At 41.1% G+C, this 26,035-nt stretch overlaps 1 protein-coding gene and 1 long non-coding RNA gene across 6 annotated transcripts in view; both read left to right on the top strand.

Annotated features, from left to right (window-relative positions):
• The window catches only part of SWT1 (SWT1 RNA endoribonuclease homolog), a 52,467-nt gene extending 48,949 nt beyond the window's left edge, over positions 1–3,518 (top strand). For all 5 annotated transcript variants that reach the window (XM_078392341.1, XM_020795091.3, XM_078392340.1 and 2 more), the window contains exon 18: positions 1,401–3,518. In XM_078392341.1, the coding sequence (XP_078248467.1) occupies positions 1,401–1,506 (106 nt within the window). In that variant the 3' untranslated portion in view covers positions 1,507–3,518. The remainder of the gene's footprint in view (positions 1–1,400) is intronic.
• A 3,452-nt stretch (positions 3,519–6,970) lies between these two features.
• On the top strand, positions 6,971–8,663 carry LOC144588863 (uncharacterized). The gene is made up of 2 exons (XR_013544600.1): positions 6,971–7,080; positions 8,571–8,663. It is a non-coding gene; the product is annotated as an uncharacterized LOC144588863 (long non-coding RNA).
• Positions 8,664–26,035: the final 17,372 nt, after the last annotated feature.

The raw sequence follows: 26,035 nt of genomic DNA, 5'->3' as shown, positions 1-26,035 counted from the left end.
GGAGGCCTCTCGGAGGTCGTCCGCCGCCACCAGCTTTCCCAGGGTACACCGGGCCTACGAGGGGAGGGCTTACCTCAGTAGGCCCAGTCTACTTCCTGGGAAAGCCTGGTAGATTTTCCCACCGATCGTGCTTCGGAGGCATGATCAGCAGCGAGGGGAACCTCCAGAGGCCTTTCAGGGCTTCTCCGCTGCCATGGGAGGCATCTTAGAGATCCCCCCTCGCCACCGATTGTGCCTCTGAAGCACGATCGGCGGGGGGGGTCCTCCGAGATGCCTCCCATGGCGGTGGAGAAGCCCTGGAAGGCATCCAGAGGCACAATAGGTGGTCTACAGACCAGAAGGGGGAGGCGGAGAAAGTGCCAAATTCAAATTTGCCCCTTTCCCCGCCTCCCCCTTCTGGTCCGTAGGTCGATTCTCCGGCCACAAGTCGAAGTAAAATTTTGCGGCTGGAGAAGTCTGTAACTCAAAAAGTCCGCAGGTGGAGCCCTGTGTTAAGTCGAGGGTCCACTGTATGTTGCTATTACTGGGCAGCCTATTTTTTTTACTTGCCTCTATTGTGGTGAAAACATTATTCATATGGCAGCATCCTCCGCATCTTTCAGAGTTGAGTGATTTTGGCTTCAAAAAGGTGATACAGAGATCTCTTGACAGGTGTGTTATTTGTATGAGTATATCACCATGAACTGTAAGTGTTAAAGGCCTTTGTCAAGATTTTTATGCTACAGTCCTAAGTAGGTGGGAGTGCTTTGCTTTGCAGAAAGAAGCCTTGCTCCTTAGTTCTAAATATACTGTTGCTTAGTGCTAAGGAAACGGAACTTTGTTCTATACATATATATTTTTTGTAGGTTATATGCTGTCCTATCTAGCAGTGATGGAGCAAAATGGAAATGGTGATGGTGGGAATAGAACTGTAAGGCCATGTGCAGAAGTCTCTGCCAATGTCCCTGTGTCGTATTTCACTACTTTCTCAGTACTACAGCAGCAAATTAGAACTGAAGACCAGTAAAACTTGTCTACTCATGAAGCTAAAGTCAAAGCACAGAAAAGTGGTTTTAGCTCTGGATAAGGCTGCCAGGGAAGAGGTCATACAGCCCAGTCCACTCTTAAAAGAGAGTTACAGACACCACCAATTTCAGAAGCTTGTAGGACATGAAAGAGAACTTGTCTTGAAGATCTCAATATCAAGATAGGTACTCTTTAAAAAAAGATGGTTCTTCAGATCACCTGGCCCTAAGTCAACTGTAAAGGTCATAATTAACATTTGAATTGAGGCCCAAGATGAACCTGGATACAACAAAGAGGATTGCATTCATTTGCAAAAAAGGTAAATAAAGGCAATAGTGGCATGCTTTGGGACAGTTTTTGGTAAGTAGAACTTTTCATGTTCTGATTTCTCCTAGGAATCGGTTATTGGTTGGATACAACCAGCTAGCCCAGCTGGAACACACAATAAAACAGCAGTATGAATCTGTGTGCTTTGAAATCAAGAGCAGGGGATGGCTCTAGTTCTGCAGTCAACTGAACCTTCTGAAGAGAGGGTGGATTTTTTCAGCAGGTACAAGAATCCTGCGGTCCAGCAGAAGAGAAATCAACAGCGTGCTGGAGCCTAGGTGTCTGTAACAGCATTCCTTTTCCTCTTGGCAGCCATGGCTGAAAGCCAAATGGTCATTATGTTAAAATACATAGTTTGGCCTTGGATGTTTGTGTGGCTATGTGTAAAGGGCAGCTGCTTGGGAGGAGGGCAGTTCACCACTGGGAAAGGAAGCATTAAAAAAAAAAAATCCCCAAAGCTGTTGGGGAGCTTCCTCCAAATGAAAGTAACAGTTCTAGGTGGAACCCTGGAGTGAAACCCCCTCCCCTGATTATGATTCTCCCTTTTCTCTTGCTCCTGTTTAAATAAAAAGCAAACAAACATGCAGGGTTAAAGCTATGCACTGAACATCATGTGCACTTTTCCTCCTGCACAGTAAGAGTAGCAGAAATTTAGCATGACAATGCTGATGGTTACTGCTTGCTAATTTCCTAATAACACTTGTGTTGTTGCCTACCATTCAGAAAATCCCCCTTGATAATGTCCCTCTATTGATGAGGCAAGGAAGAACTCAATTTGCAGTGATGAGAAGGTCTTGATAGATAATATCACTACATCTGTTTTGCATCCCCTCTGAAAATGCAAAGCACAGCTATACTGTGGAGGGGGAAGAAAAAGAAAGCTCATGGGATTTTCAGGAGATGTGGTTAGTCCCATTGTAGATGCAATGTCTTGAAGGGAAATGTGAGCTTTCTTTAATGATGGGGCTACTTGGGAAAGGAACAGTGGAAAATACAGCAACTGGCTTATATGCAGCAAGATGTCAGCTACCGGGGAACAAGAACACTGCAAGGGGAAAGAGGGGTTAGATCCCACAGCAGAAGAAACCCTGAGGGGAAGAACTACTTAGGAGAGGTAGGGGACTGTGGGAAAGTCCAGCATTTGTAGAGGCAATGACAATCTACTTCTCTCATCTACAGGGCAGCACTCTTCACTACAGATAGGCAGACATATTGAAGCTTATGATGGAGCCCTTGTGCTCTGACTCAGGCATATGCCTTTCCGAACTCCACTCAATCTTTTCTTCCTTACACTGGCCTAATTCACTATTAGTGCTTTTTATGGGGGAGAAAATATACTTGGGACAGAAATGGAAATGATGCTATCATTTGGGGTGATGCACATGCCCATGAAGAAGTTTTATGGTTGCTGCAACTTTTATTTTATAGTTGCTATAATCTATGGAACACAATTATACTGTTAAAAGTTACACTTGTGATCTTTGGTGAATTATCTTTGCCTGTCCAGCTTAATTTGCTGTATTTGCAAACCATTGACTGGGATCCTGTTGTGCAGTTGGATACGTGCAGTGGGAATGACGTTTTCAGTAGCAGCAATTTGCTGCCGATTAAAGTCTTCTTTTGGTGAGTTTCAAGTGCACATGATTGATACTCAATGCAGTGAATTCCTGTGCACCCTGGAATTGCAATTTGCTGCTTCCAATTATATAATTCCTGTAGTGCCACTTTGCATACAGAGCTGTGCACCAGGACTTGAGCCTATGAAGATTTGTTGCAGCAAAATAAAAATTCTGAGCAGATGCACAGGGTAGTCGCGTTATCTTCACTTGTGCAGAAGTAGTTAGATGTTCATATTTTACAGGCACTCCTTGTTTACAATAGTAATGTCCCTGCCTATTTCTGAAGATGATTCTAAACTTATCTTGCCAGTGGGGAAAGGGGAATATGGTTTAATTAATTTATGAAAGTGGGGAAAGGTTTTGTACCTTTTTGTAAGCAATAAGACCATCTTTTTTGTGTTTATTGATTAACTATTGTTTAACTATTAATTATTGTTAATATTTTATTGCTGATGTTTTAACTTTTTCCCCAAGTGAGGATTCATTCCATGATGCAAATATTTCTTTAAAAGCATATTTTACAATATTAAAGCCAACTAGAAAAAGAATCTTATATAATTTAAGGCATACATGGTCTGTTTCGCTTGTTTCTATGTTCTGATTCTGTTCTGAAACCTTTATTGGCATTCACAAACTACAACAGCACAGGCAAAATGGGAGAAGTAGAATTACACAAATTAGGAGTGAGAAGCAGGGGACAATTTCAGAATTGCAGATAAGAAACCTGCAACAGCAGCGGTCAAAGAATTACATTTGTCACTCATAAAAATGGAAAGAATTGACTCAGGAGAGTTGGAATAACAAAAAATCCAAGATTCGAAAAAAAATCGAAAGTAATAATGAGCAGGGCATTGAAACAGTATATGAAACAAGGTATCAGGAGTCTCTAAACAAAAAAAGCAAAGTCTTTTTTTCACGGGGGATATTAAGAAGATGACCAGCATGGGTGGCTGAAGGCTAACATAAAAGCTCTCCTTAGATGTGGGTTTACTAGGGAATGGAAATATTTGGGAAAATGATTCTGAGATGGAAAAAATCCAACAGAAAGGGTGGAACATACAGGATTAAGTTTATTGCATAGGTAATTGAATTCAGTGTGGCAGAGGTTGTCCTTAATTATGGAATAAGCCCTAGGGAGATTCCAGGGATCTGTTAAGAGAGAAAAGTTTCTTTTCAAGAAGCTGAAACCAAGAAAAGGAAGAAGAGTCACACAATAAATCATATAACAGGGATTCAGAATGTGAATTTAATAAAAGATGGAGCCAGAATTTAAATGTTAGTAACCAGGCAGTTGTGGAAGGTAGGTGAATACCCAATTCTAAAGAAATGGTAGAAAGCTGAATTAAATTGGGAACTCCTAATATTCAACGAAAAAACGTTGCTGCAACTTGATCAATATCCGAGTTTTCTGAGTGTATCCATATAGGTACACAGTATAGCAAGTGAGAAAGAATCTTAGACTGAAAAATCTGAATGGCTGCTGGAATATATTGGTTTCCAGAAGAATAATGAAACTTAGAAATAGCTTTTAATTGGGGAGAAATGGAAGAGATAACAGCTTTTTTGTGTGATGTCCAACTGAGTTTGTGATGAATAAGAAGACCCAAATATTTATGAGTGTACTTGATGATGGGAAGAAGATCCAATTGTCCAAGGGGTAGGGGACCAAGAACAGGGGGAAAAAAACAAAAATTGGGTTTTACTAGGTTTAATGGACAGGTCATTCAGATCACAAAAGTCCTGAAATTTAAGTAGAGTACAACGGAGGCCTGATCTGGTGTGAGACAGCACAGTGTCATCGGCATACAGGAGTATAGATAAGGGAACACCATTAAGGGCTGGAGCTGACTGATTGCAAGGGGGAAGATCAGCTAAAAATAAATAATAGAGGGGCCAGAATGCAACTTTGACGGACACCTTTAAAAATTGGAATTTTTCAGTAAATATTGGAATTAGATATGTGAACCAGGCAGGAATTAAGGGAGTGTAATTGGCGAAGCAAAAATAACAGGCATGAATCAATATCCCAATTGGAAAGTTTTTCCCATAGTAAATCTGTATTTACAGAATCAAATGCCCCTCGGAGGTCCACAAAGGCAACAAAAAGTTTGGTTTTGTTGTGGATTGCGTATTTTTCAACAAGAAAAGTCAGCAGGAAAATGTGATCCAGAGTGGATGCTCTGGCACGAAAGCCTATCTGTTCCTATCCAGGAAGATCCTTGTCAGCAGCCCATGAGGAGAGTTTTTTCAATAGATATTTAGAATATAGTTTTCCAATATTGGATAATAAACTTATTGGGCAATAATTTGAAGGTTGAGAAGGATCATCTTTTTTATGAATAGATATAAGAATGGATGATAGCCAGGAGTTTGGAAAACAGCCAGAGTGATTTATCAAAGTAAAAAGAGTAGCTAGAGGCTCTGCCCACCAGTGAGGGTTTATGGTTAGGATCTCATTGAAAATGAGATCAGGGCCAGGAGCTTTACCTGGCTTAAGTGAGATAATTAATTCAAGGATCTCTTCAGGGGTGACTGGGGACCACTCAGGAAGGTCTTGCGATATGTTTACTGAAGAAGAAGTCGAGATAGGGAAAATTTTAGTAAAATAATCCAGGTAACAGAGGAAATAGAATTGGATGGTTTAGAAGATGAAGAATTAGCCTGAGAAACCAAAGACCAGAAAGATTGCTTGATGACGTTGGGACCATTTTTGCTGGGCAAACCAATTTCTTTTTTCGCCAAACAAGGCATGGCCTAGCCTACACAAATTAAAATACAATTTTAAAAGTGGTTGAGTGGGTTGTTGTTGAATTAATTGGAATAAAGTCCTGATTTGTTTTTTTAGGGACCAACAATCTGAGTCGAACCAAGAGTCAGAGCTATGGTTGTCCCTGGCTATTTGGGAGGGACAGGAGACACTGAGAAATTGAACTAATGAGTCAATTATAGAGTTATATGCAGAGATAGCTATAAGGAGAGAAGAAGCTGACTTTAAATTATCAGTAAGAGACTTAGTCTCTGGTTGATGAATCCAAGAATAAAAAATTTAAGCTGATATTTAAGAGGGTTTGAAGGGATAGAGAGATCTATGAGGGGAAGGTAAGGGATGAGCCTGGGGGAAAGGGAGGAAAAGAGATGGGAGAATAAGAAGTGGTGCACAGATCAATAAGAAATGGGGTATAGCTATTAAAGGAATGGTCCTTAGAAGTCCTTGAAGTAAGAAAACAAGGAGGAATCAGATCTTCTAAATTCCAGTTCATTTGGAGTGCTAAGGCAGAATTGGTTGAGCCTATTCTAGAATTTAAATCTAAGATTAGTAAGGAAGACAGGAGTATAGTATTGGAATATTTCAACACCAAATTCACAAGGTCCTCCCATAAAGCCTGAGGCGAAGGAGCTGCAGGTGGAATATAAGCACTGAACAGCAAGATTTTGAGGTCATTTGCTTGGAGCAAAAAAGCTTGGGTATGAAGGGAATGAGAAGAAAGAGAAGAGACAGAAATAGGGACAGAAGCTTTAGCAAAACAGCAAAGTCCAACGCATGGTCAACCTGCTTGGTTGAGCTTGAAAGTTGGTAAATGATAAGTATAACCAGGGAGACTTGGAGAGGTTAGGGACCAGGTTTCTTGAATGAGTATTATATCAAAGGCTTTCAGATACTATATAAGGTCTTTATCAAAAGCTTTCTTTGACCAACCTGAGATGTTCCAAGAGATCGTTTTTAAGGGCAGGGCAGAATTTGAAAAAGATGGACAGGGTTTAGTTAGCAAGGAGGGTTAGATGTAATAGAACTGCTAGATAGAGAAGGATAAGCATTAATGTCAGAAGACAAAATAATAGGAGGGGAATTAGAGGCCGGGAGAGTTGCAGAGGACTTACAAGAAGAGGGTTTAGAAAGAGAAGAGGAGTGGAGCAAAGGCAGCAAGAACAGGGGACTCCTAGGGCTCTGGGAACCCCTGCATTTACTCCAAGTCAGCAGACACCCCCCCAGGTGAAGGGGGCAAGTTTTCAACAGAAGAGTAGACTTGCAGCAAGTAGCGCTTGGAAACCTCCGAATTTCAGACAGCAATCTGTTTTCATGAGAGTTTTCTCTCCTATCAAGCAACTGGCTCAAGAGAATGCTGTTATGGTGAGTAAGCTGCTTAGAAGAGGGGTATGAAGATTTACGCCTGACTGCATGAACAGGGACTAATTGACTTTTATTCGGCTTCAGCAAGTATAAATCAAACTTAAGAGGCTGATTTTTAAGGAGAAATACCGTATTTTTCGCTCCATAAGACGCTGCTCTGCATAAGACGCACCTAATTTTTAGGGGAGCAAAACAGGAAAAAATATTCTGGCAATTTCGGCCTGCTAGGCCCATGGGGTGGTGGTGGAAGATGGCTGGGAAGGGAAGGGAAAGTGGTGATTTCGGCCTGCTAAGCCTGGCAGGAGGGCTGGAAGATGGCTGAGAAGGTAAGGGAAGGTGGTGATTTCGGCCTGCTAAGCCCGTGGGGGGTGGAAAACGGGAAAACTGCCACCTTCCCTTCCCTTTCCAGCCATCTTCCACCACCACCCCCGTGGGCCTAGCAGGCTGAAATCACCACCCCACCCCCCCATAGACCTCTGGGAGCCTACATGGCCTTCCTCTGCAGCTTTTTCCTAACTTTTGGGGTGAAAGAGCTACCAAGAACCAGCCTCTTACGCCACCTACAGTTAGAATTTAAATTGCACCCTTTTTTACCGTATTCACTCCATAAGGCACACACACTCCCCCCCCCCACTTTCTTTGCAGGAAAAAGTGTGTCTTATAGTCCAAAATAATTGTATTTTTTAAAATGGAAGATGCTATATTTCTTTTCTTTTTTTAAGGGCTTCTGGACTGTGTTAATTTTGCTCTATTGTGCGAGCTTATTTAATAGTGTTGAAATCAGTGTAATTTGTTGTAGAGGATTTAGACGCATCTTTCTAAAAGCCTGTACTGTAAGCTGCCTTTGGTCGTACAAGCAAGAAGAGTAAATTAAGAACTAAATAAATAATAAATTTGAACTGGAGAAAATAGATATAAGGAGACCAAATAGATGCACCAACTGCGTTGGTTTTTAAGCAAGGACACCGCAGGGATTTGAACCCCGTCCTGGAACCCAGGAGTGCCAACCACCAGTGCCTTTTGCTTTTTTTTTTTTTTAGACAACGCAAGCAGGTGAAAAGAGTGTTCTCTCAGGAAAAGAAAAACCTTGCAGAGAAGTAGTGAAGTCTTTACCACAGAGTTGAAAACAAAGCCACCACAGACAAAAAGGAGGCAACTGCGCGCTTGCCATACACATCCCATAACCCTAATGCATAAACTGCTTCCTGAATTAAAGAAATTGCTTTTTTAACTTATGCTGGTTAAAAAAAACATTTGTATCTTCTGCATGACAATTAAGAGCATTTTCTTATCTCTGGGAATTCAAACCTTTGTAGTTACAATCTGCCAGCTGCTCTGCCAAAGAATTAAGGCTCTGCCGTGGTGAACAGCATATTATCGGTCGCTGGGTTTTGTCTGATCTGTGAAAAGCAGTCTCAGGAAACGAGTGGTTCCCAATAATTCCATAAAGGCGCACAGAAATAAATTGTCAATAAAACTTTTCTTACCAGGTTTGACTTCTGTGGCTGATCATGAAGAGCTGGTATCGTCTATCATGCGCTCTTGAATTCACCTGTTAAAAAACTGAAAAGGAAAGAGACCCACCCGAAAGAATTGCACTGGAAAAAGTCACTAACCAGTCATAGGTGAAGAGGACTTGCTCTCTGAGCTGCTTGAAGGCTTGGTTGGCTTAGATTTCTTGTATCTTAAGATGCATCTGGAAAAGACTAAAGGCTTCAGTGCCCCTTCCACCCCCACCTAACAGGAACGGAAAATGCTTACCTGGAGCAGATCAAGTCAAATGCACTGCATTCAGACAGGGTTTTCTTCCATGAAGTCTGCAACAAAGGAGGAGGAGCAGGGACAAGGGGGTTCCCTCAATGCAGTGCCAAATCAGACAATGCATTTCTAACGTAATATTTTGTTAGTAACAAAATAAGAACTTTAATAGTCCTGTATTTTGTATATTTAAGGGGGGGGCGTGTCATGAATTTGATTATGAAAATAGAATAGAGTTGTCTTTCATAGGATTTATTTCAGAGCTGCAACGAAAAAGCTAGAAATCTGCTTGTGTCCAGGTGCTAATTAGAGAGAAAAATGTACAAGGTCAGTTCTTCTCCAGCTAAAGAAAAAAAAAGAGTTAAGAAGAGCAAGCTGACCCTTATCTTATCTCAACTCCGATGGACAAGGACATAACTTCTTAATTTAAGAAAGATGGGCGAAGAAAGGAAGGAGAAGGACGGAGAAGAGATGGAAGGGAGAGAGACGACACCGAGAGAAATGCAGCCGACAGGACTTTATTTTGAGATTGCGTAAGAATGCTTATTTAAGATATAGTTAGACAGTTCATTATTTTCACTTTATAGAGGAAATGACTGGTGGCTAAGGCTGGGGGTTATTTTGGAAATAATTTGGAAATACTGAATGATGTTAAAATGAGCTTGTTGAAATGATATCTTTTGTAATAAAATATAAAAAGACAAATTGTCTGTAAGCTGTCTCCTTGTTTAGACCACAGCTACTATGGTAAAATTGGCTACGTTAGAAATATATTATTTGATCTGGCCACATTTACGCTACCAAATGAGGGTCCTAAAGTAATAAAAGATAAAGAGCAGACCTTCCAAATTGTTTATTTAAAATCGAGACAGACTTGGGTGAAGGAGTGAGAAGTCGCCTAGAGCAAAATTACAGGACCCGATTTTGCTGGCAATAGGGACTGATCATTCTGAATCCCTCTCTGTCTCGTGTAAAGGCAGTTCTAAGGAACGCTTTTACCACAATATAGGCTTGAGCTGTTGATGGGCAGAGTTGCACAACAATCTCATCTGTCATTGAGACATTTCTATAAGCATGGGGAGGAGGTGGATGAAAGGAAATGTAAAATATAGGTAGAGTGGTATAGGTCTTATCACTGGCTGATAATGGTCTATATTAATGCCACTGTTGACTGCTGTTCACTTTACATGGCTCAAATGTTATTCTGTTATAGTTTATTAAATATTTTATTACACTATTTGGTTCAGAATATATTAAAAAGAAGAAAAAGAGACAGAAAGAGAAGAGGCAGGAGGGCAAGGGTCCTGAGAACAAGTCCCACTATTTGGAGAGACACAGGAACCTATAAAGTCATAAATAAGTGGAGGAGGATAAAGTGGAGGAGGATATTGGGATTGGGCATCAATTAATTAATAAAGAATCAGCTCGAGAGCTTTTTTTAACAATACAGAAAGGAGAGAGGGATTTGAGAGAGAGTTAGTGATAGGAGCAGAAGAAGAAACGGCAGAAGCATTATTGGTGTTAAAAGGAAAAAGAATATTAAGTAGCTCATGATTCAATAAAATATTCGAAGTCAACAAGGACTTAACACATGTAGAATCATCTAGACCATTAGAGGGGGCTGACATCGGAATTTCCACAGAAGCAGAGTTCATCTTGACTGCCTGTAAGGGAGAAGGAAGGGAATGGGGTTTGGGATTAAACAGAGGACAATCCAAGATTGGGGGGAAGGAGAGCGAGGTTGTTTCAGACAAGGAGGTTGCACAGAAGGACTGGTTCTTGGGTTTCTTCTGTAGATGTGTTCTTCCTTCACCGCAAGATGAGATGTAACTAGATTCCGGAAGAAGCATGTTCGTAGAGGGATTTGACTGCAGCAAACAGAAGAGACAGAATGTAGCCAGAGTGGAACTCCAACAGGTAGCACGAACATTGCTGGCCAGAAGATATTTGAGCAATATTTGAAATATCTACAACAGAAATAGGCACCTTAAGAAGGTGTGCCAAATGCCTCCTGGCTTGCTGAATGTTATTCCAGGCAGGATGTCTTCTAGTTCTGGTCGCATGGCGAAGTGAAATAACATCTGAATGTGCTTGATAAACTAGGTGAAAAGAGGATTTCGTAGGCACTGCACAATGAGCCCTTGGGGGAGAAACTAAAGCAAGAGGAAAATGCAAAGTATTCAGCTCAGGCACCGTAGGAGGCTTGGGAAGGTGAATTGATATCCTTGAGGTAATTTGGTGTAGTCCCCTTAAGAGATTTAAAATATGAGAAATGGGGGGGGGGAATGAAGAAATTGTCTGAGCAGTCAATAGGGATTGATCCTTCAGTAGTTTGCTTCACAGGCCACTCCACAAGGTAAATAATCTCCATTCATGGTCGGGGGGGGGGGGGAATGGGGTTCCTGTAGCCCAACCAAGGACAGAGTAGATGACTGAATAATGTCCACCCACAAGGTGGAATGACTAGTAGCTAATTTATTTGTGGTTTCTTGTGAAATTGGAAAATATGTTTCCAATCTTGACTGCTTAAGTGTTGGCTGTGTCTCCTGGGGAGAACTAGAAGGAGAAAGTATTCTTTTTTTCCTCATTGAGGGAGTATAAAAGTCTGTGAGTTGTAAGCCGGCTCAGACGCTGTGAGATTTAATGGCGTCCAAAACAGCGTTTTCAGGCAGTAAATCACTCATAGGCTCGCAGAGTGTAGAAACAAGGTGAAGAGGCCAAAAAGTTCAAAATGTGGGGTCAAGATTGCTTATAGCGAAGAGCAATTCAAAAGGGTTATGAGACAACATAAATTAGGGGAAAAAAGGAAATAACTCAGATTACTGGAGCTCCAAAATCCAGCATCTGGTGGCTACGACTCTCCCACGTGACCCCCAACTTGCTTCCATATACACAGCAAATGTATAGAGTGGGAGTGAGCAGGATTGCACCCACATGTTCAGTATTTATGCTTACAGTACTTTTTATGCAAAGGGACTTCTGCCAGAAGATTTGCAAGCATCCATGACTGACCATTTTGTTACTAATGGATGAACCATTTGGCAGTACTGTTTCTTTATTAAATATAGAAATAGACCAAACTTAGAGCTGGAAGTATGTTAAAGTTGAAAAGGGGTGACTGAGTTAGCCTTTCCAAATAAATCCTGTGCTTAAATCCTGAAGCAAGCTAAATTACATAGTCCCAAAGGAAAAGGAAGCTACTTCTGGGACACATAAATGCTCACATTAGGCAAGAGTTTCCATTTTCCATTCATGGGCTACCCCTAAGATCTGTTTCTGTCCTTAGAGCTATTTTTTATGCTTCAGTGACCAAGCTAGTGAAAATGTTTTTTTTTCCTAGTCTGAGATGTTGCTCAATGAGTGGGAAAGACCAGGCTGGTGTGAAAAACCAGTTCTTTGTGGCCTCTGTGAATCACACCCTGGGGATGATTCACACCTGCACAAAGCCTCATTGGAAGATTCTAGAGCTTCTGCAGTAGCAATAAACACATTAGAATATGCCCCTCCCCACCTGTATAAGTACCTTGGCGCCAAGCGTCCCCTTTCAGTTTCTTTCAACCAACGCGTTGAAAGCCTCATAATTCTGCTTCTGTGAGAAAGAGTTTATTCTTGATTCCTTCCTGTTATCAATCTTTTTTCCTTTAAACTATTAGATCAAACTCATTATCATCAGAGATTTTTTCCTTTCCCCTCTTTTGGCCTCTGGCTGCAGCACCCCCCCCCATCATAGGATTTTCTCCTGTTCATGGACCCTTTGGGCCCGTTTAAGCACTGCGTTGTCTGTGATAATAAGATCCCACTTTCCAACAGACACTCTAAGTGCCTTTTCTGCTTGGGAGAACAACATCAAACTTCCTCCTGTCCCCATTGCAAAAATTTTAAGCACGGAGTTCTTCGTTCTCACCTCTCAAGGCTAAAACTCTGACTTTGGGAACAATCCTTACAATCAGTTCGAAGGGCCCAACCTCCCTGTGGGGCCACTTCCCAAACCAAAGCAATGGAAAAAGCCGTTACCAAATCATCGAAACAACGTCCATGAGCTACACCAGCTCATTCCGATTCTCCACCTGCACCGCCTTAAGACCTCGAAGACACACAAATCAAAACCCTCAATACCAAAGTCCTCGGCTTTGAAAATAACTTCTAAACATCAGAGACCTTCTGAAGCTGCTCCAACTTCGCAGCCTGTTCCTCCTAAACAAGCCAAACAGTTTAAGCCTACAGTCATCCCACCACAACCACAACTCTCTGAATCAATTTCAGTCTGATCTCCCTCAGATGATGACAGACTTCCGTCCCATCAACCCTGTTAGTCTCCAGAATGGGATGATAGAGTCGACCGACTAACGTCCTTTTCTCCCAGTCCACAACCTTCTATTCCTTCCAGCAATCCTTCGGTTATTCCATTGCCCAAGGATTCCCGTTCCGAATGGCTCGACACCATTCCATATTCAATGGCCTTGGATTGCCCACTGATCCCTAACCAGAACTGTCGACATCAACAATCTCAACAGTTCGCTTCACTGAGTGTGGGTTCAAACCCATGCTCAGCACGTGCATTGGGTTGCCATTCGCCCCGACCAGTGTTCCGCTCAGCAAACTGCACCGACTAGTTGACCAGGTGTTTTACCCAGTTCAATAATACTATCTAGTAGTCGGCCTACCTCTTGACAACCATTGCTGTTGAAGCGACCACATCACCAAGAGATGGCTATACCTCAACCTGCTCCCCACTTGGTATCAAAAAACCCTCAGTCGAGCAGATTTCATCCACACGTGAGGCTTTTGCAGCCCCAGTCTCCTGATACTTTCCTACTACAATAGATGACAGAAATCACTCTTCACGCCGGCATCGCCAGCGTCCATTTATTCTACTGTTATGCCATCGCATCAGCAACCTCCAATTTGACATCACAGAGACACAGGCTCTAATAGCAATGATCCTGGATTTTCATCCTGGTCCATGGAAACATGTTCCATTCCATTACATCAACACAGTTCCCATCCTCTGGTATATCCAAGTCATCGACCACGGCACTGTTACGACACCGAGCTCGACACAGAGGTCCATACCTATCAGTCGAAGTCTGTCGATGTTCAACCACTGTAACAGCCTCCTTATACCTCACAAAGGGGCCATTACATCACACCCAATCACTCTTCGTTTCCACTGCCACCAACCATTCCCTCAAATAAAGCTTCAGGCCAAAGTATGATTTCAAAATAAAAACTTAGGTTTATTGTATACAAACAAAAGGAATGGTAAATCACTTGAATATAAATAATAAAGCAATCACTATAATAATATAACAATCCCACACACACTCTCACAGACCCTCACTATATAGCACAGTTCTTATCTCACAATATCTCCTAGCCCTATTTCCCTATCTCAACCCTATCTCAAAGCCCTATCTGGCCCTATCTGAATCTCTCACACCATTCACTCCCCTTATATACAACAGCTCCACCCCTCTGTCACGCCATTGGTAGATGACACACAGCTTCAGCAGTGACGGGCAGGTGATGTCATAGCTGTATGTAACATTACCTCCCCCCTTTAAAAGTTGTTTTGTGGGGGAAAGCTAAGGTGCTTTTCACCCAAAACAACTGGAAACAAAATCAAATATTACATTTTCCCCACATTTCAACACTTACCATTAATATATTAGGCACATTCTTACATAACTATATTATTCAAATTATACTTACACTTATATAATCAATTGCATATATATATACACAACAATATTCCCATAACCATATATTTTCATAACTTATTAAACACAGTTATTAATTTCAAGAGTCCAATTTTTCCTTCATCTGTCGTCGTCTGGTCTTCGGGATAAGGCGTCAGCAACACAGTTCATAGTCCCTTTGGCCACCTTAAACTCCAAGTCATAGTCCTGTAAAATTAAAGCCCACCTCATTAGCTTGCTGTTTTGGGCCTTCATAGTCTTTAACCACATCAGAGGTGAGTGGTCTGTACACAGAATGAAGTGTCTCCCCCAGATGTAAGGTTTTAATTTCTTGACTGCATACACGATGGCCCAACATTCTTTCTCTATGTTCGACAGGTGTTTCTCGCCTTTCTGAAGTTTCTTGCTCAGGTAGGATACAGGATGCTGGTCTCCGTTGTCATCACACTGGTACAGCACGGCTCCTACCCCGGCGTTGGATGCATCGGTGTATATGATGAACTCACTATCAAAGTTTGGAGCACGCAACACAGGGTGGTTGGTTAACGCCTCCTTCAGCTTCCCGAACGCCTCCTCACAGTCACTGGACCATGGGATGCAGTCATCACTCCTTTTCCTCGTCAGCTCGGTCAACGGTGCTGCAATTTCGCTGAACCTAGGGATAAATTTTCTATAGTATCCCACTAAACCAAGAAAGGATCTGATTTTTTTCTTGGTATTGGGTCTAGGCCAATTACGTATTGCCTCTACCTTTGCTTCTAGGGGTTTGATTACACCTCCCCCCACCATATGACCCAAATATTTCATCTCGGGGCTACCCAGCTGACATTTACTTGCTTTTACTGTTAACCCCACTGCTTTCAACCGCTGCAGTACTAACTCTAGGTGACACAGGTGATCTTGCCAGGTGTTGCTAAAGATCCCTATATCGTCAATGTAGGCAACTGTAAATGCACTGAGCCCTTGCAGAGTTTTGTCCATCAGCCTTTGGAATGTAGCTGGGGAATTCCTAAGGCCAAAACTGAGGACACGAAACTCAAATAAGCCAAAAGGGCTACAAAAAGCAGTTTTTTCTTGATCTCTAGGGTCTATCCGCATTTGCCAGAACCCTTTAGTCAAGTCTAAACAGGAAATGTATCGACAACCCCCAATGGTTTCAATCAGGTTGTCAAGTCTGGGCATGGGGTAAGCATCTGGTTTGGTTACTAGATTTAATTTTCTGTAATCCACACAGAACCTAATGCTTCCATCCGGTTTGTCCACCAAAACTATTGGAGCTGACCAAGGACTAGACAATGGCACAATAATATTTTCTTTTAGCATCTCATCTAGCTCCTTGCGCACCTTGTCCACATAAGGTCCGGTTACTCTGTATGGGGTTACTGCCTGTGGGGGTGCATTTCCAGTATCTATTCTATGCATCACTCCCTTGGCTAAACCAGGCTTGCTTGAGAAGACCTGTTGATACTTAGTAACCAACATCTTTATTTCCCTCTGCTGTTCTAGGATGAGTGCAGGGCTAATCTTCACCTCCTCTGGGTTGAACTTTATTTCACCCCTTCCTTCCCAGTATGGCAAATCATGTTGTTCTTTATCAGCTGCTTTCATTGCAAAAAGCACTCTCTTTTCCTCTCTATAATATGGCTTGATGGCATTTACATGAACTACCCTCCTGCCTAGGTGTTCATCTCCTTCAATAATGTAATTAAGATCACTCATTTTGGAAATGATCCTATAAGGTCCTGCCCAGTTCAATTGTAGTTTGTTCCCCTTGATGGGCCTCAACATCAGCACCTCATCTCCAGGGTTAAACTGTCGTTCCCTAGCCTTTTTATACCAAACTTTTTGTTTAATTTTCTGGGCTTGCAGGTTTTCAGCAGCCAACTCTAAATTTCTTTTGAGGTTGTTCATTAATGTGTCTATGTATGAGACTACATTTTGAGGATCTTCTTCTACAATCTGTTCCCAATTTTGCCTAATCAAATCAAGTGGTCCTTTCACTTTTCTCCCGAATAGCAGTTCAAAAGGACTGAACCCGGTACTTTCTTGTGGGACTGATCTATAGGCATATAGCAACAATTGCAATTTCTGGTCCCAGTTATTTGGGTTCTCTGCTAAATAGGCTTTAATCATTCTCATAAGGGTTCCATTAAATTTCTCTGTCAACCCATTACTCTGCGGATGATATGGGGAAGTTTCTAAATGTTTAATACCACAAATCTGCCATAGTCTCTTCATAAGTTTGGAAGTAAACGATGGTCCTAAGTCAGTTACAATCTCTGAAGCAAAACCCATTCCACTCATATAGCTTAAAAGTGCATCAGCCACTGTATGAGTCTCAATGTTATTCAAAGGAATCGCCTCAGGGTATCTTGTGGCATGGTCAACAATGGTGAGAATAAATCTGTTTCCCCTTTTTGTGACCTTAAGCAACGGTCCTATAATGTCCATGGCAATGCATTTGAAAGGTGTAGAGATTACGGGTAATGGACACAGCTTAGCCTTAGTCCTGTCACGGTTATTACCCTGTCTCTGGCACACATCACATCTTTGACAGAAATTTTTAATTTGTTTTCCTATTTCTGGCCAATAGAAGTTTTGAGTTATTCTCTGCTTGGTCTTATTTATTCCTAAATGCACAGCAAATATATCAGAATGTCCCCTTTCTAAAATCATTTGGCAATATTTAGCAGGCACTACCAACTGGCTTTGAATCTCTTGTCCCCCTTTTGAAATGTTCATCAGTGTTTCTCTATACAGCAAACCCTGCTTAAAAAGGAACCTTTCAGGGGATAATTCCATGCTTGACACTTTCTCAAAACAACATCTTAAAGTGGGATCTGCTTGCTGCTCCTGGGAAAATATACTGCTTTTGGGGTATTTCATGTGAGACTGCCTCAACTTGTTGTATATCATTTTCATTTTCTTCTTCCTGAATGTCAGTAACATTTTCAGCTGCCTCTGTTTGGTCTTGGTTTGAACGTGTAAGAACTAACACCCTCTTAACATGCTCAGAGAGGTCTGTCCCAATAAGTACAGATGAAGGCAGTTGCAAGGAAATTCCAACACGCCAATTTCTTTGCCAGCCCTTATAACGAACTAACACTTCTGCCACAGGCAAAACAACTATTTCTTCCCCTATTCCTTTAATTGTCATACTTTCATTTGGTATAATGTGATTTTGTGGTATGATATCAGGGTGACACAGTGTAACCTGAGAGCACGTGTCTCTTAATGCTAAATAGTTGTGTTCTAAAATTCCTATATTATCACCAGCTGCTTCAAATAATTGGGGATCAGTTCTTATAAGTAGACAATGTCTTATTTCAGCCACAGGAATATTATCTTCATTAAACTCATTTGTTGTAGAGACCTCTGTTGGCGTTGCTATGACAACAGGCTCCCTCCTCCCTTGGTGGAGTTATCTGTCCCTTCTGAATACAGTAAACAGATTTAGTCTTGTTTAAATTCATTTTCTGAGGTAAAATTTCTTTATTTTCTTTTGCTTTATAACATTGGGACGCAATATGGCCTTTTTCATGGCAGATGAAGCAAATTCTATCACTCCATGGACCCTTTCCAGCCCCCTTTTCTTTTCCCTCCAAAATCTGGCTTCTGGCTTGGCCCTTTTCTGAAGGCTTTCCCACAAAATGGCCGCCCACTTTCTGCTGGCTTTTAACTTGTCCTTGGGATATCTATTGTAGTCCTCCCATGTTTTTCTTATATTCTTTCCCTCAGAATACATAGGTTTTCTGATTTGAGAGATGAAATCTGCAATTTCCCCTGCCTGTTTCAAATTTAGAGGTTTCTTGTCTTTGACCAAATATTTAATTTCACCATGTAGAAGGGAATAAAACTGTTCCAATCCTATAATATTTTTAAATTGCTGAATTGTCTCCACTTTCTCCTGCGCCAACCATTTATCTAAATATTTAGCCAAATTGGCCCCTAACTGTGAGTAAGACTCATCAGGTTTCTTTGTTAGTGTTCTGAACTTTTGCCTCAGATGTTCTGCATTGATGCCATACCTGGCAAACACCAACTTTTTAAATTCAGAATAATGTTTAATCATTTCGATTGGCATTTCAGCATAAACCTCAGCGAGGCTTCCACTAATTTGCGATCTTAGAATAATCATTTTTTCTGACTCTCTGACAGAAAAATCAGCACACGCTCTTTCAAAAAGAGTTAAAAATGCTTCTGGACAGTCTCCCTGTTTGAAAGTAGGGAATTTCTTTAGATCTGCTTTTGACAACTGCCCTTCTTCAGAGTTGGAATTTCTATTATTATTATTGTTCTGGTTCATTAATTCCAATCTCCTGATTTCAAAAGCCATCCTCTCTTTCTCTAATTCTGTTTGTTTCATTCTTTCCTCCATCTCCAGCTGTTTCATTCTGTATTTATGTGCTTGTGCTAACTCAAATTTTCTGAGGTCTGTTAACTCTTCTCTAGAGGACCTTTCCTCTTGAGCTGAGGAAAATCTTTCCTCTCCCCCACTAACCTCTTCATCTGAACTAGCTGCCATTTCAGATGGTCTTAGTTCATCTTTTCTACTTCGGGTTAAGGGCATTTTATTTCACCAAAGGCTCTTATATCAACTTTCAAGCCTTGGTTTAAAGTCACTTTTTTACTGTGCTATTGGTCTGTGTAATAAAGTTGCAGCCTTCTCCAGCACTGCCAGCTAGCAACTGGTACTCTCCATCACCAAAAATGGCTACCACATTCACTTCTTCAAACTTCTTCTGACATCACACATCATTACTCCTCCGTCACACACGCGAGAAAAAGGGGGGGGACATCCCAATTGTTATCTGCTGGTGGAAAGACATCCTTTGTTTGGGGAAACAAGCCAGGGGTTACGTGGTAAATGTCACAGCGACTAGACATGGAACGCTGTTACCTTCCCACCATGGTGGTACATATTTATCTGCTTGGATTTACATGCTTTCAAACTGCTAGGTTGGCAGGAGCTGGGACAAGCAACAGGAGCTGACTCCATCATGTGGATTTGCTCTTATGTCTGCCAGTCTTCTGACTTTGCAGCATAGAGGCTTCTGCAGTTTAACCCACAGCGCCACCACGTCCCCCATGAGAGTCTACCTTTCGGCAATATCATACCAACCTCCAAATTCTACAGCAGCAAACTTCTTCAAACATCCAACAATGAAACATTTTCTGAAAGGTCTCTCTCATATCTACCCCGATACTCAACCTCCCTCTCCACAATGGTCATTAACTCTTGTTTTGAAACAGCTTACCAAAGCTCCTTTCAGCTTTGGCCCAACCACTTCATTAGCTCTGGAGCTACTTGTATATGTCCTCCACTCTTCCTCAGTAGCATGTTGGACGCCTTCCAACCTGAGGGGCCCATCTTCCAACGTCATATCTTTTAGCCTTTTGTTTCTTATGGTTTTCTTGGCAAAGATACTGGAGTGGCTTGCCAATTCCAGCTTCAGGTGGATCGTGTTTAGTCAGAACTCTCCACTATGACCTGCCCGTCTTGGGTGTCCCTGCACGGCATAGCCCATAGCTTCTCTGAATTACTCAAGCCCCTTTGCCACAACAAGGCAGCAATCCCTGAAGGGAACTATGCAAGTACCCCATTCCAAAACAGCAAGGCAGGTAAGAAATATTTAAATGATATCAATGGGGACATTGTTATATATGCTTCAAAGAGTTTTCTCCTAGCCTGCAAAGGCCTTCTATGAGACCCCTAACAGGAAAAGTGGGAATGAAACTGAGTGCTTATCAAGCCCACCAAGGAAAGAAAGCTGTACAGGCTTTATTGAGAAAGTACCAAGAAAAAAAGGGGTGAGTAGCTTGGGGTGAGAACAGAGATGAATGGAGAAGGTAGACACTAACTGTGGAACAGCCCACCCCTGCCATGTAACCACCAATGTTCCAGCCGAAGGCCAATTTGACCCTTGGAATTTTTTTAAAAGTACTTTTTAATTGTCTCTGTCATTCACATACATAGGTTGTGCACCTGCATAGAATTTCCTTTGGACTCTATTAGAGTTGAGTAGCTTTGACGGAATCCCTGCCCCCAGCATGAATATTAACAATTACTCACCTCCTTTTTAACAATAAGAAGTTCAGTAGTGAAAGGGCCCTACTTCTAGCTAACAAATATTTTTTGACTGACTGCTTCTTTTATTATTAGGTTTGGGTAGGTAGTGTGTTACTTTATCAGTGTTATGCTTAGTTGTTAAAGGGTTTGTAAAAAGTTTTGTTCAGAACACCTTTATTAATTCATTCATGGCCTCTGTGGCCCTTCTCAAGAAGTATGTTATTTGTGAGTGAAAATCAGCTCTACGGATGGGCACTCCTAATGTTTATTTTCCTTTGAGAAGACACATTTAACAGAACACAACAATTACATTTGTGGAAGAAATCCTTTCATGCAGCAGAGTTATTGGCTACGAATACACCACTGCACACTGTCTCAGTTGTGCTTTAGATTAGAAGATGCAATTAAAGAACCTTTTAATGGCATAATTGACTACAACAGCCACCGGATTCTAGGAGTAGATGGCCAAATGTTCTCTCTTTGGTAAGATACTGACTTTAGAGACACTGTAAAGGGCACATCCTCTTGGTGTGATCATGTAAACAGAATAGCCAGGAACAGCATTTACAGAGCAGGATAAAATGTATTTCATCCTATCATTGTTTTTTTTTGTTTTGTTAATACTCATAAATTTCTGCAGAGCTTCACAGTATCAACAATGCTAGTACCATCACGTTGGCTAGGTTTCTACAATATCTCTGCTGAACCTTATCTCAAATCTTTCTGTTTGCGGGTGTGTTCATGAAATGCAGAGGTACTGGAAACCTGTTTGGAAAACTGTATAGATGCCACTGTCCTAGACCAAGAGGAGAACCACCAGGGCGTGGGACAAGGCCTTGCTGGTCTGATCAAAGGACTGGACACGACATCAAAATGACAGGAAACAAAATTCCAGATGCTCCACTGGAATCTGCTTCTGGGGTGCAGCCGGTGCTGTTAAGTGAGACAGTAGGCATTGATGCCTCCTAACAAAGTGCAGGTGGTGTCGGGAAATCTGCACTGTTAATGTCAAATCCCCCCCCAACATTGTCATTTTCACTCCCAACCTATGCCACAGTTTTGTAATCATTTTGTGGTACAGAAGCACCCAGAATGATGCAACTGGCAAATGTCATTTGAGGGACCCAGTGAGCACTTCAAAAGGACACTGTCCATTTTACTCCAAACATAAGCCAAATCTTTAATACTGTGTTTCCCTGAAAATAAGATAGGGTCTTATATTAATTTTTTGCTCCCAAAAACAAATTAGGGCTCATTTTCAGGGGATTTTTTTTTCCATGTACAACAATCTACCTTTATTCAAATACAGGCATGTCATATTCTTCTGGCTGCTGCACAATGGTGGAGGGTGGGCTTTCACTTAATGGGCTTATTTTTGGGGTAGGGCTTATGAGTATCCTGAAAAATCATACTAGGGCTTATTTTCAGGTTAGGTTTTATTTTCGGGAAATAGGGTAGCTCTTTATGTCTTGTGTCAAGCACAATTGACTAAAAAAAATCAGTAAAATACATTGTTTCTTAATCAAATGTGCAAAAATTATAACTGACTGCTCCTTCCTGGCACTGAGGAAAAAAATAACTTCAGAAATGGGTGGAAAAGAAAGCAGTAAAAGAAAATTAAAGTGAAGGCACTGGTTTAAACTGAAGTGTGATTGTTTGTGTTTTAAGAATTCACTCCTGTCAAAACTTTTATGCACAAGATAAAGGAATTTCTTGAGGCAGATTTCTCAGAAGAAATAGTAATACTGCAAGCATACGAAACAGCAACAATTTTGTTATTCCAAATAAATTCATATTTACTGTTTTTCTCTTCACGATAGCCCGAGCTTCTGAAGATGATGACTGTGTATTAGACCACAATGGATATATAAATCTGTTGTCCAAAAACCACCATTGCCGCATAACTCAGTGTTTCACCAAATTAGTAGGTTTCCACAGCTGGACCTGGACAATGTACAGAAAACCTAAAACTTTGGGATAGGTTTTGAGTGGACATTTTTAAGGTGTCCACAGGTTTCAACACAGGGCAGTTACACCAGTTTGAAGGGTGTGACAAAACACAGATTTGTGATCTGTGGAACAACAAAAACTATAGCATTTGTTTTGAAATGTTGAACTTAAATTTCAGAGTTTGTCATGTAACGTAGGGGAGAGAGTGCCAGACAAGGACTCAAGATATAGATTCAAAACCTTGCTCAGCTGTAGACATTCAGTGTGTGTGCATCGTAAAACTGTTCCTTAAATACCTCACATCTTGGAAACCTCAGTGGTTTCACCATAAATTGGAGTTCACTTGAGACCACATAACACAGCTGAGAGTACAGGAAATCAAACTCAGAATGATTAGAAACAATTATCATTGAGTATATCCCAGTACTTGTCAGAAGCTGTTAGCTATTCTATTTTATTTTGAATCTTTGTTGCTGTTTAGCAGAAGAACATCACAATGAGCAATCTTCAGAATGTCCTGTCCTCAACTGCCCTGCTCAGCTCTCATAAACTCTAGCCTGTGACTTCCTTTAGGGAGTCAATCTACCTTGTATTTGGCCTTCCTGTTTTCCAACTCCCTTCCACCTTTCTCAGCATTATTGTCTTTTCCAGAGAATTCTGCCTGATCTCATGATGTGCCCAAAGAAAGACAGGCTCAGTTTTAACATTTTTTACTCCAGAAACATTTTAGGGTTGATTCCATCTAGAACCCAGTTGCTTATCTTTCTGGCAGTCTAGGGTGTCCACAAAGTTCTCCTCCAGCATATTTCAAATGGATCTTTTCCCCCCCATCAACCTTCTTTACTAGCCATCTTTCACACCCATACATGGTGATCCGAAATACAAGCATCTGGATGATCCTTGTTCTCCAGTGACACATCCTTACACTTGATCTTTTCTAAATCCTTCATTGCTCCCCTTCCAAGTCTAAGTCTTCTGATTTCTTTGCTGCAGTTTCCATTTGGACTGTTGATTGACCCAAGGTATACAAAATCTCAAACTATTTCAGCTTCCTCATTGTCAATGCTAACATTGTGTAGTTCTTCTCTAGTTATGATTTTGGTCTTCTTAATGTCCAGAGAAATATCTTGTCCTGTCCCCTCCCCCATCCTTATAGCACCATTCAAGGATGCCCAACCTTAACCCTCTGCTAGTTTTTCCAGGCTTTGTAGTCTATAATAGCCTAGGATGCTCTCACCTATGGGAATTTCCTTTTTCTGAGTATGTAATCCCCTTAATTTTTCAGAAACAAGCATATACTGTATTTTCCCATGTATAGGACACCTTCATGTATAAAATGCCCGCCCCTTTTTCTAACCCAACATCTTTCTTTGCAAGGAAGTGGAGCAGGAAGGCAGGGATCAAAGCGCTTTGATGATTCCTGCGTTCCCCCCTCCATTTTCTTGCAAAGAAAATGCTTTCCCTGCCTTCCCCCCCCACTTTCTTGCAAATAAAGTGGAGGAGGAAAGCAGGGATCAAAGTGCTTTAGAAGGCTCTGATCAGTGCAGAGACTAACGGCTACTCCCCAATGCTCAAAGATGAATATTTTCAGAACACTTATGATTTCAAACATGTGCTCTGAGAACATACTAGGTAACAAGTAGTCCATCCAGCAGCAGCCTCCCAAATGCTGTTTAGGTAAAAAGCCAAAAAGATTACAGACAAGATGCTTTTCAAATTCAAGTTGACATTTTAAGGAGAAAATGAAAGCAATTGTGGATCTTATTTTTTTAAACAATCTAAGAAAAAATTATGTAAAGATTCCAGGATAAAAACAGGTAGAATGAGATAAAGGTAAATATCAAGAGAATTCCCAAAGAGTAAAATGATTTTTGTTACTCAAGCTCAAAGTTTCCTGTTTTGTTTTTGATGTTTAATGAAAAATGTAACCTTTTTCATTTCTGTACATAAATCTATCTGGTAGATATCCTAAAAATGCAATTTAGAGAATGGAAAGCAAAGCCCTGTTTGTTTGGTTTTTCAGTTTATATTATGAATACAGTATATATCCCACATCTTTAGGAATTTCCTAAGAGAGATATATAAGAAAAGCAGAAAAAAATCACATCATCAAATCCTAACAAATTCAGTGTAATGATGGGAAGAAAAATTTGACTCATCCTCTGAGAATCTGCTGTGTTCCATTGCAGTATCCACAAAAACAGCATAAGAGATGGCACTGGAAGCAACAGGAGCATAAACCCATCTGCGGAGGATGAGTTGATAAGCATTCAGCCCACTGTTTAGTCCACTCTGGGGACAGGCTGTTTTGCTCCTTTTGCCTGTAATCAGGCAACATAACTGCTGAAGCAAACTAACCTGCCCCTAGAACATTTAAACCCACACTTTTCTGGGACACTGTCAGGGACTACTATTTTTTTTGTGCCTGTAGGATTGCTCATTTTGGTTTACTTCCAGCATGTGTAATTACTAGCATCAAACCAAAGCGAGCTCCGTGCACTGATTGCCCAATACCATTAGTGGTTTAAACAGATTTCCCAACACCATTAGAGGTTTAAACAGACAGCCTTGCCACTTAATGATACAGGGAAATTGGGAACTTGAAAACTTTTTCTTTGTTCCTGCATGGAGAAGAGGAAGATCTTTTTAAAAATCCAACTAGGGAAGCACTAATGTGTTGTACTTATTTTTTAAAAAAATGAAAGCTTCCTCCCAGAAACAGAAGAGACAAGGGGGCAAGGAGGAACTTTTTTTTCTTGAGAGAAGCAGACCAAATATGGTTGTGCCATATGTATGCAAAGATCGCGCCACACAGCATATCAGTCCTCTACCAGGCCTTGTGTGATCCTATTTAACTCACAACAATACTGCAAATGAGCAGTCTACGTAAGCCCAATGTTTAGGTGACATTATATGAAATAAAGAACCTCTGATAGATTCCAAATCCTACCACTAATCCAAGGAGTCCTTATATTTGATCCAACAGATCATGTAAGTGAGCCTTCTCAAAGGCTGAATGTTTGTCCATAGTACTTACTACTGGAAGTCACCAAGCCTGTGCTACTAGAAGAATTCAACAATCTCATAAATAAGTTATATGCAGGAAGGCTCCTTAAATGCAAGAACCTAATTCTTTTTCTGCTGGTTGTTTGAAGTTAGCTTGTTCCAAAGCTTCTTGCAGTGCAGAGGGATAGTCAGTCAAAGTCCTCCTAGCTAAATTGCTCATGTTATGAAGGGATGGAGTACCTCATGTTATTGGGCAAGCCCAAGTAATACTGCATATGGCTCATGATTGTGACCTACTGTATATAGAGTGGCATCCAGGGAGATGTGTAAACTGAAATCCGGTTCATCCTAACACCACTCATGATGAACACCAGATTAAAATGGATCATGCTGGTTGACAGCAATGTACTGGACTAACACTTGGAAGATAACAGGTTAGGAATGGGTAAGTTAGGAAGAGGAAGAATACAAA

This window comes from Pogona vitticeps, chromosome 4, assembly GCF_051106095.1.
Source record: "Pogona vitticeps strain Pit_001003342236 chromosome 4, PviZW2.1, whole genome shotgun sequence".
In the NCBI taxonomy this organism is placed as follows: Eukaryota; Metazoa; Chordata; class Lepidosauria; order Squamata; family Agamidae; genus Pogona; species Pogona vitticeps.
Note: the sequence above shows the minus strand (reverse complement) of the source record. Positions and strands in the feature narration are given on the sequence as shown.